At 46.0% G+C, this 15767-nt stretch overlaps 7 protein-coding genes across 7 annotated transcripts; 3 read left to right on the top strand and 4 right to left on the bottom strand.

Moving 5' to 3' along the window:
- Nucleotides 1-253: 253 nt before the first annotated feature.
- Nucleotides 254-629, top strand: MCYG_07429 (NADH-ubiquinone oxidoreductase 12 kDa subunit; the record flags this gene model as incomplete). The annotated part of the gene is made up of 2 exons (XM_002843600.1): nt 254-479; nt 547-629. 2 exons carry the CDS (start codon nt 254-256, stop codon nt 627-629), a joined length of 309 nt encoding a protein of 102 aa, XP_002843646.1.
- A 315-nt stretch (nt 630-944) lies between these two features.
- Nucleotides 945-2623, bottom strand: MCYG_07428 (pH-signalling protein PalC; the record flags this gene model as incomplete). The annotated part of the gene is made up of 2 exons (XM_002843599.1): nt 945-1148; nt 1223-2623. The coding sequence occupies 2 exons, from the start codon at nt 2621-2623 to the stop codon at nt 945-947; spliced, it is 1605 nt and encodes a 534-aa protein (XP_002843645.1).
- Nucleotides 2624-2997: 374 nt separating this feature from the next.
- Nucleotides 2998-4666, bottom strand: MCYG_07427 (transcription initiation factor tfiid 55 kd subunit; the record flags this gene model as incomplete). The annotated part of the gene is made up of 2 exons (XM_002843598.1): nt 2998-3039; nt 3137-4666. 2 exons carry the CDS (start codon nt 4664-4666, stop codon nt 2998-3000), a joined length of 1572 nt encoding a protein of 523 aa, XP_002843644.1.
- Nucleotides 4667-5091: 425 nt separating this feature from the next.
- Nucleotides 5092-5806, top strand: MCYG_07426 (bromodomain associated protein; the record flags this gene model as incomplete). Its single annotated transcript, XM_002843597.1, has 2 exons — nt 5092-5512; nt 5586-5806. 2 exons carry the CDS (start codon nt 5092-5094, stop codon nt 5804-5806), a joined length of 642 nt encoding a protein of 213 aa, XP_002843643.1.
- A 935-nt stretch (nt 5807-6741) lies between these two features.
- MCYG_07425 (LysM domain-containing protein) lies at nt 6742-9322 on the bottom strand (the record flags this gene model as incomplete). The annotated part of the gene is made up of 9 exons (XM_002843596.1): nt 6742-6805; nt 6951-7203; nt 7268-7378; nt 7443-7902; nt 8016-8133; nt 8191-8748; nt 8802-8859; nt 8917-9071; nt 9123-9322. The coding sequence occupies 9 exons, from the start codon at nt 9320-9322 to the stop codon at nt 6742-6744; spliced, it is 1977 nt and encodes a 658-aa protein (XP_002843642.1).
- Nucleotides 9323-11746: 2424 nt separating this feature from the next.
- Nucleotides 11747-14638, top strand: MCYG_07424 (symbiotic chitinase; the record flags this gene model as incomplete). Its single annotated transcript, XM_002843595.1, has 10 exons — nt 11747-11790; nt 11849-12057; nt 12109-12339; nt 12414-12646; nt 12706-12950; nt 13088-13181; nt 13256-13571; nt 13722-13768; nt 13826-14245; nt 14369-14638. 10 exons carry the CDS (start codon nt 11747-11749, stop codon nt 14636-14638), a joined length of 2109 nt encoding a protein of 702 aa, XP_002843641.1.
- A 286-nt stretch (nt 14639-14924) lies between these two features.
- Nucleotides 14925-15734, bottom strand: MCYG_07423 (conserved hypothetical protein; the record flags this gene model as incomplete). Its single annotated transcript, XM_002843594.1, has 2 exons — nt 14925-14977; nt 15038-15734. 2 exons carry the CDS (start codon nt 15732-15734, stop codon nt 14925-14927), a joined length of 750 nt encoding a protein of 249 aa, XP_002843640.1.
- Between the last annotated feature and the right edge of the window lie 33 nt (nt 15735-15767).

Here is a 15767-nt window from a genome sequence, read left to right as displayed (position 1 = left end):
TTTCTCTTCTTTTTCTCTATCAAAAATTCGTGAAAAACTTGGAAAAATCATTTAAATCTACTATATGACATAAGCATCACGTGAGATAATCGTTGACCAATCGGAGATCAACTTTTGCTTGAACTTCAATTTCCGTCAGGTCAGATAGAAGAATCAATATCAAGCAAACCGAACAGCTTCTGCTCTGCCGCGTGAACAGTCCTATACACCTCTGACATCAACCCAATTACCTCCCGTAGAAAGAGAGACCACAATGCCCACTCCCGAATCTGCCGCCTTCCTGGCCAAAAAGCCTACCGTCCCTCCAACGTACGACGGCGTCGACTTCGAAGACACAGTCGCCCTACACAATGCCCGCGACGCTATAATTCGTGAACAATGGGTTCGCAGCATGATGTCCAGACTTGTTGGCGATGAACTGGGCAAATGCTACCGAAGAGAGGGAGTGAATCATTTGGAGAAATGCGGAAAGCTCAGAGGTGGGTTTCTGGATCACTGGTTTGGTGTTTGGTGGTGAGATGCTAATGCGTGATATATTCTGGATAGATAAATATTTTGAACTGCTGAAGGAAAGGAAGGTTAAGGGATACTTGTTCCAGGAGAAGAATTACTTTGAGAAGGAGCAGTGAGGAGGAGGAATCTGGAGGGTGTGTGAGAGTGATGATTAGAATGGGAGATGATGGACTGTCTGAACTACTGGTTCTCCCGTTGATTTGGTGGTTGTTTTACTTTGAAAACTTCATGCTCCGTCAAATGGTGTCTGCGGATGACGGTTTTGTTGTATGAGGCTGGAGGGTTGGACCACTTCATGTATAGATATTTGCGACTATTTCTTTTATATGCGGACATCGTTTTTTTTTTATCTTAGCAAGAGAATTGACTTCCCTTGTTCAAGTTATGCTCGTATTTCCTAATATTCAAATAAATATGCAGCATTTAGAATGCTAATAATAGCTTCTTTGAGCGTCCTTTTCGTCCTCATCATCACTGCTCTCCACTTCTACATTGTCGCTGGTAAGCTCAACTGGTGCTCGCATCCGTTCGAGCTGCCCTGGCTCCAGCATTGGTGGTACATACGGCGCAGGGGGCGTATGGATATCTCTCCCAGAGGGTAGATTGGAAATATACGAGGTAGACGAAGGGATTAGCTGGGTGTTTATCTAGTCACCAGCATAGTCAGCAATCGGTAATACAAGAGTCGCCACCTGGGAACGATGCATACCGTGTCATTCATCTTTACCCACTTCTTCTCAAGCATATCAATGACCCTTCCTTCCTCGTCTCTCCCGGCGTCGTCACCGTGGTCAATATCAGTCTCTAGCTCGCCAGCTTTAGACGACATCGCTTCTTTCTCAATCTTCCTTTCTTCTCTCCGCTCTGACCACTCCTTCTTCAACTTAGAAAAACCGCCTAGTTTACTCTTGAAATATTTTTCAGTGCTTGCTTCTGATGTTGAGCCTTTAAACCCAAGAACAGCCCTAGCTGCTCTTAACCATGCGATTCCCTCTCCGACCTTTCCGGACATTTCAGCGTCGATTCCAAAGAATCGACAGGCTTTTGCTCTTGATACTCTGGCCAGAATAGACATATAATTCACCAGGTCATCGTCTATCTTCCTCTCTGAACCGGAATCGCCGGAACTTGCAGCAGATATGCTTCCCTTTTGCAACGTCCCCACACTAGCTGCAGCCTGCTCAGCATACTCTGCAGCACGGATGCAGAGTCGCGCAAAGAGTAGTGTCCGCACCTTTGGGATATCCGGAGCTTTGACCATCCATTCTGTGTCATGCTTATTCCTGGACTGGATACAGCTTGACATGTAGGCATCATCCTTCAGGACGGCCAGCAGAGTTGCCTCGGCCAAGGCCAGTGAGGATAGCGCTGATTGTGTGGATGGGTCAAGGTCAGGAATGGGTATTTGCACCAATTTTGCACCAGAGCCACCTGGAGTATAAGTATCTGAGGGGCCAGAGGTAGATGCCGGTGAGAACGTAGCAAGGTACGAGTGTATACTGCTTACTTGCAGCAAATTTTTTGTAGCGGCCTGGATAGCCGCCACCTTCTGCTCGGCTGTGGGAGTGTTGGCCGAGTACAAAACGGTAAGATACTTTGTCCGTGCAAGAGCAGAATGAACATACGCCAAAGTCGACAAAACAAAAGCAATCTCAAAATCCAGCCCGCGGCCCTTTATCCGCGACGAGGGTGAGGAATCATGCCCACGCATCGCACTCTGGCGTAGGAACCGCATTGTAGACATCGAACTCAAAGTCGGACGCCATTCAACCTCAATCTCAGATTGAAGTAATATCTCAATCTCTTCGACATCCTTCCATTTCTTCCCGCCATCATCGTTTCCAGCCGCTGCGTCTTCTCGCCATGAGCTGGAGCTTAACCCCCGTGATATAGCAAATAGATACGGAATATATTCATTCAGGGCTACCAGAACATGTGGCAGGTGGGAAGCTCGCTGGGCCGGGGTAAGGCGCTTATGCTTCTTTAGAGCTACTCGCAAGCCATGTCGAGCAGTGGAACCCGATTGGGGTAGAGATGGATGGGTATTTGAATGGAGGAATGACTGAAACTGGACGTGTGAGGTGGTTGGCAAAGCAAATGAGAAGACCATTATTATAACCGGCCCTGTGTTAGTTTCATTAGATCTGTTTACATGCAGCTTGATGCAGTGTGAGGCCGTTTACGGTGAAGGTGTGACGTATGCAAAGTAGCCTCTAATTCCCTGATTACAGGGGGAGATGCAATCCTCGGGTTTTCATATAAAACAATAGCACGTTAGAGATGCCTCTTCATCAGACTTTTTGATCCCAGGTGTGTATATCATCCTTTAATACATCAAGACATCATCGTGAAGTCGAAGCAGAAAGTTGAAGCAAAGTCGCGACTTTCCTCTTCCAGCCCACATCAGTCACATGATAACATTACATAACCAGTTAATATCACGTGATAACAATTTCGTTCCGAACAGGGAAATAAGACATTTTCCTATATCAAGGGATAGAAGCTCCTCAAAGTATCATATATACCCTATTAGCCTACTGCACCAGACAATAAGATTGAAAGGAATTGAACATTAGTATTGGTATCATAAACAAGAAGCAATAACCCGTTCTTATCCATCCACCCCCCTTCCACCAAGAGAGACTTTCTTCAGCTCCAAGGCCTGCTTTAAATTCTGCACACGCTTGCCCAGCTTTGACTTCAGAATTGGATTGCGCATTTCTTCCCATCGGCGTGTCTCTAGCTGTACATCTGCTTCGAGTTCGGCGATTTCCTCAAGTTGCTCTTGTAGCTGGCGTTGCTGCTCAAGAGCATCTTCGTCCAGGCCCTGATTGGCATCTTCTGCCGTAGACATTCCGCTCTCATCCTCATCCCCAGAAGATTCTGCTGTGGTGGGTATTGGAGAGTGGGGAGTGCTTATCTCTAACTCGCCCTCGGCATCAGGCTCATGGCTATCCTCACCCGTGTGGCTGACATCTGCGGTTGCAGAAGCAGGGACAGAGCTAGCATCCGCATGTGCCGCAAGCTCAGCTTCCATCTCTGCAGCAAGGTCATCATCCAGCGCTGATGGCTCTTCGTACTGCTGCTCTTCGTAGTGTTGCTGTTCGTCGAAGAATTCTCCTTCTGCGTCTTGCTCGTCATCGTACTCATCGAATCCATCCTGCTCTCCTTGGTGTTCACGTGCGTACTGGCTTTGGTCCATGATTTCGAAATCTGGGGGTTTGATGGCAGCCATGTCCTCCTTGAGTAATCTTGCAACTTCCAACTCCACTGCCTCGATTGTTCGATTGCTGATACGTTTCCGGAATCGTCGCTTTCTCACCCACCGTAATGGAGGTGTTAGGCCATGAGCGTATTGAAAGGTCGTAGGGTCAACATCCTTTGGTAGAGGGTAGTTGTGGGCTTCCTCCTCCGTTTTAATCTTCCCAAGCACCAGCAGCATCTGACAGATGTCTGCTGCCTTGTACCAGCCCCGTTTATCCCAACTCTTCAACCCTTCAATTATTGCCGGCAGATCGACCAAAGTGGCAGCATAAATGTTTCCCCGGATGGTAACAGTAGCTCTCCTTCCATCACGGGTAAGCGACTTGAAACTGACATCTGCACCCCCTTGCGACCGCGGCCCAAAGCGCTTTTCCTCAACAGCCTTTCGTAGATAGTCGCAGTCCTCCCCAGGTTCCATTCGTAGTATAAATTCTTCTTCTAGAGCAGGATCTATTTCGGTATCAGAGGCCTCGGAATCATAGCCTGCACCCCTTGGTCTTATCGGTGGCGCGCCTTTATTTCGGATTCGCAGGGACGTAGGTTGCTTGGGCTTTGTGGTAAGTTTGAATCGCTTAACAGGAGTGCCTTCAGCTTTTACGGCCGCTCCTGGAGCGGTACCGTTATTATCTGCTGTCGCGTCTCGAGACCTCTTTTTGGATGAGCTACTCGCGGGTGCTTCCTTGGGAGCTTTCGCAGATTTCTTAGGTTTTGGCGTGGGTTTCGATTCTGGCTGCTGGGACGGCTGCTTAGGACCAAGCTTCAGTTTGATTTTTGGCGCTGAGGCTGATGTCGCTGAAGGAGGAGGAGGAGTAGGAGATTTCTGTGGTGTTTGCGCCGGTTGAGCCGGTTTCTTGCCAAAGGTGAGTTTCAATACTGGTCGACCAGCCATTTTGGATATCACTCGGGTTATCTTGCGCTTATGAGTATTCCTAGCATTCCTGAACAGCACCAGGAAACGAGTTCCAAGCTTGTTAAGTGGTTGGTGATGGCTTAAACATCGGTTGAAGTGGAAAAAGTTGAAGATGTCATAGCCACAGGGACAACACCGATTAGTCAGCTTCCTTTTTTCCCAGCCGTTTCTCGATCTTCACAATTGATGGACAAAGTAACAATCAGAACAACAAAGCAGCTAAGGACAAACCGAGCAGGAAATATACTGTTGAATGGCCGTATTGTCTGCCTGGTTCACTTGCGATCAAAACTATTGAACTCTTTTACCCTCTTTTTCGTCCTCCCTGAGAGGATGCTTCTCCTTATATCGTGTCGGCGAGAGCTTTCTTGATCACCTTCATTCCTTTTGAGCCATACCTCAAGATGGCTACTCCAGACCTCCATATCAGTTTACTACGCCCTCCTGTCATTCAGATCCTCCGCGCGGCGGGATTCCATTCCACCCGACCGGCTGTGGTCGATACCCTCACCGACATGGCCAGTCGGTACCTCCTTCTCCTTGCTTCGTCTACCGCTCAGCATGCTGCCAACAGTCACGCAGTGTGCCCCATACCGACTCTTGACGATACACTTATGGCATTACAGGATGTCGGTGCCTTAAGACCCCAGATAAGCAGGTTAGAGGAAGATCGCTGCGGCGAAGAGGACATGAGAGCTCTTGAAGCCTTTCTATCTTGGTTTAGTGGACCCGTGAATACAGAAATTAGACGAGTGTGTGGGTTCATTGCTGGTGAGGGAGAGGTTGTTGATGAAGACTCACTAGAAAAAGAAGATTATCTAAGTGGTATGTTTCCTTTTTTTTTTCTTGTGCCGTCTCTTTCTAAAACTGCCAAACTTACGTATTCGATTTTCTGCAGCGTTGAAAAAGAAGCACAGCAAGACTGGCGAGGAATCGAGGTTCCAAGGGACTGTCCTTGGAAAAGATGCAGAGGAACGTCCAATCACCATTGAGGGGGGCGTAGAATCAATAAAAGCCTGGAGGATGCAAATTAAATCTAGAGAACAAAGCTCCGAACCTTCTTCCGTGATTAGCAGCCTCTCAAGCAACATATCAGACCCGGACGCCATGGAAATATGAACGCCCACCATCGATAACTTGGAGACCAATACAGTAATCGATATTGCCTTCGCGCCGTGACACCATATAAACCTTGCTTTGATGAGCATTTCACACTCCGGTGCTCAAATAAAGGAGTCCACATGCTCTCCCGATTCAAATCCTTCAAATTTCTCTGAGTTGGACGTACCGATACATGAATACTTGTTCTAAGCCTACCGATCTCTCACCGATCTATTTGATAGCCGCCATGTTTGCTGTTGCCCGCGTTTGTACTGGCTACTGTGATAAATGTTCTTACTGCACAGAAACGCAGACACAACATCTCTTACATGACCCTGCGGATTAATGGTGTGATGGGACGGGAGGAATCCACAAAGCCATGAAGCTCGCATGAGTTATAATATTGGGCTTAGCGCGTGCACACAGTGTCGCTCACCCCAGAGTTATCTCAGGTTAAGCTGCGTCCTTAGTCAGAGAGATTCCTCTTTAGTGACATGAAAAGGGAAAATTTTTGTCATATGTCGCCATATAGCTTTGATTATTTCCAGTTTCAACTTACCCCCTGGTTTGTTAATGATGTCTATGGTGCCTTATACCGGCTAATGCGGCGAATACTGCTCCGTATAAGTGCAGAAGATGCAACTAGGAGATTATTACTTGCATACGAAAGATGAAAGAAGATAAGGCCATTGGGATGGAAATTAGAGACTGGCGCTTTTAGGATTAAGCTCAAATCTACAAACAAACAAGGTTGGATCAGCAGAACTTTAAGAAGTTTAATCTGACCTTCTCTGACTACCTAGTAGCGACTCAGCAAAACAACACCTTGACTGACCTGCGCTCTACAAAGAAATTATAAACGTGCTTTTGATGACAAGTTCTTGGATTGATATTACAATTTGCACTCGGCAATTCACGCCTGTCTACAGATGGATCAAAGTAATACAGAGCTATTACCACCAGAACACGAATATCTCCTGTCCACCTACGCTGTGCCGGATTATGTCTTGCTCAGTCCTATAGCCCAATACAAACTCCATAGTTAAGCCACAGTGCCGAGCAGCCTGCCCCAACACCTGGGTTCCACGAAGAGAAATCATCCAGAGAGATTCCATATTTTTGAGTGATACTCCAACAAGTATCACCATCAGCAACAACATACCACTTTTTGCAATTTTTAGCAGCACCTGGCTGGGTGGGAGTTGATGGAGGTAGCGATGTTGCGGATGGAGCCGATGTTACGGTAGATGTCGAGCTTGATTTTGAGCCCTCGACGCAGAACTGGATAAAGCCATCGTCAGATACCCTGTCAAATATGTCTGCTTCACAGTTTTGTCCTATCCAGGGGTTTAAAGCGACGAATTCTGGAATACTGGTCTTCACAAACTCGGGTATCATAGAACAGTTGAAGTCGTCTATAAAGCTGTTAGCTGGTTTATTACATTCGTGCCTGTTGATTCCAAGGCTATTCTCACATACCCTTATCACTTTTATGTAGCTGTACATAACAGTTACAATCCGACTGCTGGACTGAGGTTGGGGGTATCAGCCTTATATTTGGCTCAACACAAAAGTCGTGGGGACGAGTCGCTACATTGATATTAGGTTTAGTATCAACCGTATGCTGTCTTCAATCAAATTGGCGGGAACTTACGCCGAACTTTCCAACGTCTAATGCAATACCTATATCCTGGTTTCAAAAAGCAAGTCTCTGCTGGCTTAGTTCTATCCCATATAAGACTCGGATTCCAGGCGAGTAGCTCGTCATATTCTACTTCACCATTCCATGCCCAACCTTGACAGGAGTTCAAATCTTGGAGGGACGTCCCAGGGGGAAGAATTTTAGCTGTTTCTTCGTCCCATGGGTCCCCATATTCGTAACAGCCTTCAATAGTCCCTGGAGCAAGGGGGCTGGGGTCCGGAGTCGGGAGCGTGGTCTCAGTAGACATAGAGGAAGTAGACGTGGGGCGTGGTCTTGTGAAAGTGACTGAAGGGGTTGAGACAGGATACCCAGAATACGTCGTGATGTCGCCGACGGGTTTTACACAGTATGAGTAATTTAGCCATAAATTCTCACACTTCTGGTTGACCTGTGGGTTTAAGAAATAGAAGTCCTGCAACGAGATTCCATATCTGAGCGATATGGATGAGCAGTCATCGCCAGAATTGACCTTGACGCATCTAGTCAGCTGTCTCTGCGATTGATATTCGGAACACTCTTACATACTTGATACCATTGTCCACATATAGTATTTGTCTCCGGTTGGGCATTAGTTGGGCGCGGGGCTGGGGCCGTGGTTATTAAGGAACCACCTTCCTGGACCGGGATTGTTTTTGTTGGCGAGCTATTCAGCACCCTCTGTTAGGCTAACTGGTACAAGGGTTAGAGATGGGGAACTTACCTTGCACAAAGGTACCAACCCCTCCAAGAGGCAAGGTTCGTACAGCCCGAGTTAATCATTGGATTCCAAGCTAGGAGTTGTGCCATTGTAATATTCAAGCTTTTAACTAGAGATCGACAGTTTTCTGCCATGCCAAGTTGATGTACCTTACATTGCTGTGGGAGGCAAAGACGTTTGCGCAGGTGCACCGCGTAGCAAGCAACATCCATCGCGTTTTCCTGAATTAGGTTATACGTAGAGATGTTATGAGCGCCGGAAATTGTTACGCAGGTGTCATCTGGCTGGATAGTATACCACGAACTTGTGCACGTCGGAGCCGGCGCAGCAGTGGTCGAGTTCAGTGCGTATTTGGTTGGCGTGGCATAGCTATACCCACTGGCGCTGCAGCTTGATGTTAAGGATGAGAACTCCACAGCATCATTATCGCTGTAGCCAAAGGGTGATGAGAGCTGAACTTGCTGGATACCAAGTTCACAGAAGGAGCAAGCGTGATCTTCCGCAGCTTTAGTATCATTTGCCCACTCAGAAACCATAAGATCGCAGTAACGACCAGATTGCCTACCTAAGTATCAGAGTTTGACCCTTATATTACCCCATACTGGTGTACTTACTGGTCTTGGAGGCAGGAGAGGTTTGTTGCATATATAAAGCGGTCAATCATGAATGTCGCTTCATGGCAAAGGAGTGTCAGTAAAGGATCTGGCTGCAATTGGGCTATGTACGTACCAGGGTATGCTATGTTCCAGGGTGGAACCATGATATCATTTGGCTCTGTACACGCTGCCATAATCGAAGTCCGAAGTGTTTTCAGATCTGCTGCACAAGTGGTTTCGCAGAGTTGGTCAAGCTGTTCCTGAGGAAGAATTTTGACACTCGCGTCCCTATAATTCGATCAGGATATAATGAAGACAAAAATGCATAAGGGAACTCACCATAGACCTGCGTGTACGTGAAGCCAAGCGGGGCATGATGATATCGTGGTATTGACCACTGCCAAACACCCATCACTCAACCCATCCAGTTCATACGGGTATCGGATGCCTGGGAACTGTTGGCCTAACACCAATGGAGAGAGACCAAATATGGCCGCTCCTAACGATAAAAGAGAACGACAAGTATAGGAGAGTGTCATGGTGACTGTGGTTGTCCTGCATCCTCTGGATAGCCTTGAACCTTCCCTTTTATTTTGGCGGGATGAATTCTTGATATGTGGCAGGGAGCCATTTCTTCGCATCTACCGAGGAAGAAAACGGACAATTGGCACATGCCATTAAGGGGCAAAGCCAAAGTTGCAACAACTCCGTTATGTTTCCGGATAAGTAACTACCGAGCGGTAGCGAGCTGATTTTTAACGAGAATCGCTTGACATCCAGGCCCTATACAATAGAGATCTATGGAATGTAGGACATGTCGAAGTCAATTCCACCAATAAAAGACACAGCTAGCCTCGCTAGCACAACGTGCCGCGAGAGGGAAACAACTGTTCGAATGCAAGGATAGCCCACGTCGTTCCTGAGTATCCACCCATGCAGGGACCAGGGCAGTGCGGTAGACTCGGACGCGGGCCGGCGGATATTTGTCTTGGCATTCCAGGGCCGGAGGAGGATAAGCTTAACTTATTTCAGGCTGAATACTCCGAGTCTATTATTCTTAAAACTCGCTTTCTATACCTCCACGTTCCATCGCAGGTTGACCTCTCGCGCGGACAACATCCCAAAATGGAAGCAGAGTGGGATTTTTTATATGTTCTGTTAGACGCATTTTCTCAGAGATACCCTGATTGGCATGCAGACCCATTGCGAAATCAATAGTATATGCACAAGTGGCAGAATTTGAATGAAGTGACTCGGAGAACCAGCTTCCCCTGAACTGGGCGGAGGCCGTCAATGTGTCCCTTCCCCAGTCTCGATGATTTCAAGGAGGGCTCACTGTTCGCTACACGCAGCAACATCTATATATAATTCACCTGCCTCAGCATGAATATGCTCTTGTCCCATTGTCACAGTTATCTCAGTCTATATTCTATGACTTTTTCTGATTACTCACGGAGTGGCAGACATTTGCGATGCGACTTTATCTTGGTTTACTCTCTTTCCCAGGAATCTTCCTTCTAAATGGGTTTTATATTGGGACTTTAGGGTTGAAAATAGGTGATACGCCTACCCTTCAGCTATCATCACTCGGCAGGCGGGCTCTATCTTCGCCGCCATTCGCCTACGATGCGCTATCTCGTCGTGATGATTATTCCTGTGGACCTGATAGTAAGTGTTTCATATCTTAGGAACATGTTTTTGACTCTCTACCTAACGCCTCTGTTTAGAACCATGCAGCAATGGTGCATGCTGTGGTGGTACGTAAAAGTATTATTGCTTATGGGAGACAGGGAAGCTAACAGCCAGCAGCCAGCGGCTACTGTGGCTATGGCCCAACTTATTGTGGTGAAGGCTGCGTGAGCAACTGTGATGCCTCCGCAGAATGTGGGAAACATTCGAATCCTCCGGGACGGACATGTCCCTTAAATACATGGTATAGACACTGCCACGAGAAAACAAGATTATCCCGCGACTAACAGGGGCAAGTATAGCTGCTCAGAATATGGTTTCTGTGGGACAACCAAAGGTCAACTCTCTTTTCTTGTGTTTTTTATTTTGCTATTTCTGACATTTTTTGCAGACTTCTGTGGAGATAAATGTCAATCCAATTGTGTTTTGCACCCTTCACCCCCAAGTGGTTCTAGTAAAGGGAAAGCTCTATCTAGAGGTAAGAGTCAAGAATTGGATAAATAGCTATTGTTCACTAATGTGACTACATAGTAATCGGCTACTATGAAGCATGGAATGCTCGATCCAACTGTCACGAAACGGTGCCGCTAGACCTTCCCGGTAGGAAATTTCAACAAATCAATATATCACAGTTTTCCTTGACACTTATAATTAACAATAGTTTCTGCTCTTACCCACCTCAATTACGCCTTTGCCTTTATTGACCCATCTAGCTTTGAACTCACGACGATGGATACAGCAACCCCAGTGTCTTTATTTGACGATATTGCAGCCCTTAAAGATATTAAGCCCTCACTGCAGATATATATTAGTATTGGAGGCTGGACATTCTCTGATAATAATACTATGACACAGCCAGTATTCGGCAACATTGCACGAAGTCCGGAGAACCGTGAGAAGTTTGCTAATAATGTTCTTGATTTCCTGAATCAATACGGTTTTGATGGGATTGATATTGATTGGTGAGATGTTTTTCGAGGCTCCCCCGGTTATGGTATATGAAGCTAATACATGTATATGGAAGGGAGTACCCTGGTGCCCCTGATAGGGGTGGTCATAAAGAGGACACCAAAAATTATGTTGAAATGGTAAAGACGCTCCGCAAAGTTTTTGATAAGTCCGGACGAAAACTGGGTATCACATTTACAGGACCTTCTTCATTTTGGTACATGCGTTGGTTTGATTTACCAGGCTTGCTGAAGTATGCAGACTGGATGAACCTTGTGAGGCTTTTACTCTTTAAGTCATCTTGAGCAAAGGCTTACGGGTATTAGATGTCGTACGATCTACATGGTGTTTGGGACCAGACGAACCCGATGTAAGCTTATCTTAACCTTCATTTGAGCCTAATCTAGTTACTAATCATATCTACATAGTGGTTCGATTGCACAGGCACACACAAACTTAACAGAGATCAAGCTTGCGGCAGAACTCCTATGGAGAGTTGAGGTGAAACCTTCACAGGTAGCGATCGGCTTTGGGTTTTATGGACGAGCCTTCACTCTCCAGGACCCTAGCTGTACAGATCCTGGGTGTCCCTTTAGCGCAGGTGCTGACCCTGGTATCTGCACACGTACTAGCGGGTGTAAGTCTTCATAACACCCATATTTCGGAATAGCTTACTTAACGCATCTAGATCTGGCCTATTACGAGATCCAAGATATCCTTTCGAAGGAAAAAAATACCAAATCCCTTTTAAACAATGGGGACATCAAAATTGCTCACGATAAAACTGCGGCAGTGAAATATTTTACCTGGTATAATGACCAGTGGATTTCTTACGATGACGCTGATACATTCAAGCAAAAAATTGACTGGGCAAACAGTATTGGATTCTCTGGCTCGTTGATATGGGCCTCTGACCTTGGTAACCTATCTTCATAAATCCACTCAATACTTAGATCGGCTGCTAATATCTGCAAGACGACTATTCATTCACAGCGCACAAAGCTATAACTGGAAAGACAAATATTGAATCGGCACTAACCATCAAGGATTCCCAAGAACAACTAAACCCGGATCCAGATACAGTTTCAAGTGATCTCAATGGGTCTCTTGCGAAGGATTGCTACAAATTCCGGGATATTGTAGCACTTGATAACCCCCAGGTTTCGACCTGTCGCTCAGGATATACTACAGTGGGATACGACCGAGCTACTTCAGCTGGAAAAGATGTAAGTTTTGGATATATAAGCTTCCTAGCATCCAGTTCTAAAGTTATACAATTATCTAGGGCGAATGGGGTCGACCCTGGTGTTGCCCAAAGAACAGCGGCCTTAAGAACTGCCAGTGGAGAGGTAGTGGAGGTGACTGTAACGGCCAATGCCATCCTGGGGAAATCCACCTCGATGGCTCTAGCTGGGGCGGTAAACCTGGTGAATCTGGCACGGGTAAATGCAGTCGCGGTGGGAAGGCCCTATGCTGCCAAATGGAACAGTTTGAAGCGTTTACCAATGGTTGTTACTGGACAGATGGAGCGTAAGTTTCTAACCCCTTAATTCTAATAGTATCCGCTAATATGAATCCAGCAATAAACCCTGCAATGACCTGGATATGAAATTGGCCTATGCATGGGATAAAAGTTGGGGAGGCACCGTTTTTAATCATGGAAATAGCTATTGCTGTCCTGCAACCCGTCCTCCACCTTACAAAGACTGCCACTGGGTTGGTCAGGGAGATTGTGCCGATAATACATGCGACAAGACGGAGGTGACACTTGAAACAGATACACGTGGAGACACTTATGGCTCTTGCGGATGTTAGAACTCTCTCTCCTTCTCTAGAAATTTACGCTGACCATCCTAGGGGGCCGGAAAAAATCACTCTGCTGCAAGCCGAATCTGGACGAATTCACAACTTTTACCTGTGAAAGTGGACATATAGATCCATGTGATGACCCCTCTGATGAATGTGAAGATTCGGGCAACGATGATACCGGTAACTCACTTACCATACGATCTGACGAAGATGGTAGCCCCATTCTCGTCCGCAGAGGGGGAATTCGATCAGCTAGTCTACTTATGACCAAGGGGTTATCTTTTTCTAAACATCTGATAATGACTAGTCGAAGCCATCCTAGTGGCTTAAAGCTATTCAAAGGTATCGGGGCTAAGACTTTGCCAATCCCACTCTACGGTGGATATAGGTGATACTACTTCAGCCTCATAATATGTGCTTGATTAAAGTTCTAACAGGAAATCATCAGCATGGCGAAAGATATATGCAGTTCCACAGCTATAAAATTTACAGCACTGGCTGATATTTCCGGAGGCTTCCAAGCTGAGCATGAACAGGAGGTAAGTCATCCCGCTGTGGTTTTGACAGTTTTTGTATACTCTGGCTAACTAAAATAGATCCAAATGATTTTCAAGTTGGTTAAGGCGGCTGTAAGTGGCGAATTACCCTCAGGGGCTTTATTGAAAGCCGCAAAACTGGACCCTGAGAAGGTATATAACAGCTGGAATAAACTATATACCATTACATTACCGCAAATCGGAGTTGACCTTTCAACCTCGACTCTAAGAGGTTGGACAAAGCCTGAAACCCCCAATGACCGAATTTTTGAGATCATTGGTTCCCACGCATACCGCGGGGGCATGTCTTTGTTGGAAAGTGAGATGAATGGTATCAAGGGAAGAATTTTTCGAAAATATAATCCAATGGGCCCGGGGACTTTTGCTAAAGCCCTTGACACAGTTGCAATAGGGCATATTCCCGAACACGCAAAGGACGCTGAAGAAGCGGCAACAAAGATCATTGTGACAATGCAGAAGGTAAGTGTAGCTAAACCCACTCCTTATTGTAAATTACATATTCTAAGCATACTTTAGGTTATTGGAGTGTTTAATTATATGAATGATAACGTCTTACGGACGTACTTTGACCTGGCTAGGAAGGAATTAACCAGAGAGATTGCCTTTACCGACAACAATATGCCAGGGCTCAAAGGACTCCTGCCCATCTGGAAAGAATTTGAACCAGACTATTACGCCACAGCCGTGAAGTTCGCAACCAAATTTATACACACTCATGTCAACGCTATAAACGATAAATTCCCTACTGGGAGTGTATCCGGAAACGTGGCTGCATCACTTTTGGTCCATACTGCTAACCAATTGGTAAGAGCTGTTGGTCAAATTAAGTTTGACACGGAAGATGTTGATTGAAGCACAAGGGTCGGTCTTATAATAATATCTGTGGGGTTGTTCTAAGTATGAGGTTTCAATAGCGATAAATTGACAAAATGTGATCTGTGGTTAATCTACGAAGTGTTTTATACATTAAGAAGTGCAAAGATTCGTTCGAGTACCATGTGTATAAGTCCTTCCGCTTCGTTCTTGTATTTAAGACGAATCGCATGCATATTGGGACAAGAGCCTTAACACTATCCAAGTACCCTCATACGTAGTATGATATATTTCGATAAGTTAGACGGAGTAAACCAAAGTAAGGTCAATTTTGTGTTTTCGCCTTTTCGCGCCTGGTGGGATGTCTATCGGGCATTGCTAATAAAAAGAATGGAACCATCTTCACCTAAAATTTGCGCCAGTAGCCCGGTGCCTTACTTCTATCGAACATGTTCCACATAAGAGGTGGTCTAGAATATAAATCGTACCAGAAATCCGTCTGCATCAGCATATCATATAATGAAACATGGTCCAAGATTTCGATATATATCCAGCCAACATCTTCCTCCTCGCAGTCTGTATCGCCATCCTCCCAACCAGGGTATACAATATAGTCTCTGTCTCCTGGCTCTCGCACGCCGAATTTTTTTCCAAGCAGCTTTATAACAGGATCACTCATATGTTTCAACGACTCTAAGCAAATATCATCAACAAAGAGACAAAAATTGTGCCGAGTGCCAAGATTCCACTCTGGACCAGGAGTAGGAGAATAGATCTCTCGCATCATTTGCTGATCAGACTCAGACGGTGTGATAACCAATTTATCCACCAACGTGTCGGCAACCCAGTTTGTGAAGTGATCGCGGATATCATGCGATGTGGCTCCATCGAATTTATCCTTGCATTCCATGATTGTCATTCTATGGGAAGGAAGCAGGTCCATCCGTTGATATAAAGCAAGACTATCTTCAACTGACTTCTGGAGGCTCTTCAGCATTCGCTGCCATATCTCTTCGTCGCCATACGAACATCTATACACCACCCAGCCCCAAGTAAAAGGCTCCTTTAGCCTATCCTTAACGGTGGGATCATCGATTTGAGAGGGGTTTAAATCAGCTGTTGGTGAGGTTGCCATGTTCCGGTAACCCGATACCAACCGAAATTGCGG

The sequence above is a fragment of the Microsporum canis genome, genomic scaffold (assembly GCF_000151145.1).
Source record: "Microsporum canis CBS 113480 supercont1.7 genomic scaffold, whole genome shotgun sequence".
Lineage (NCBI taxonomy): Eukaryota > Fungi > Ascomycota > Eurotiomycetes > Onygenales > Arthrodermataceae > Microsporum > Microsporum canis.
This window is presented reverse-complemented; position numbering and strand designations above follow the sequence as displayed.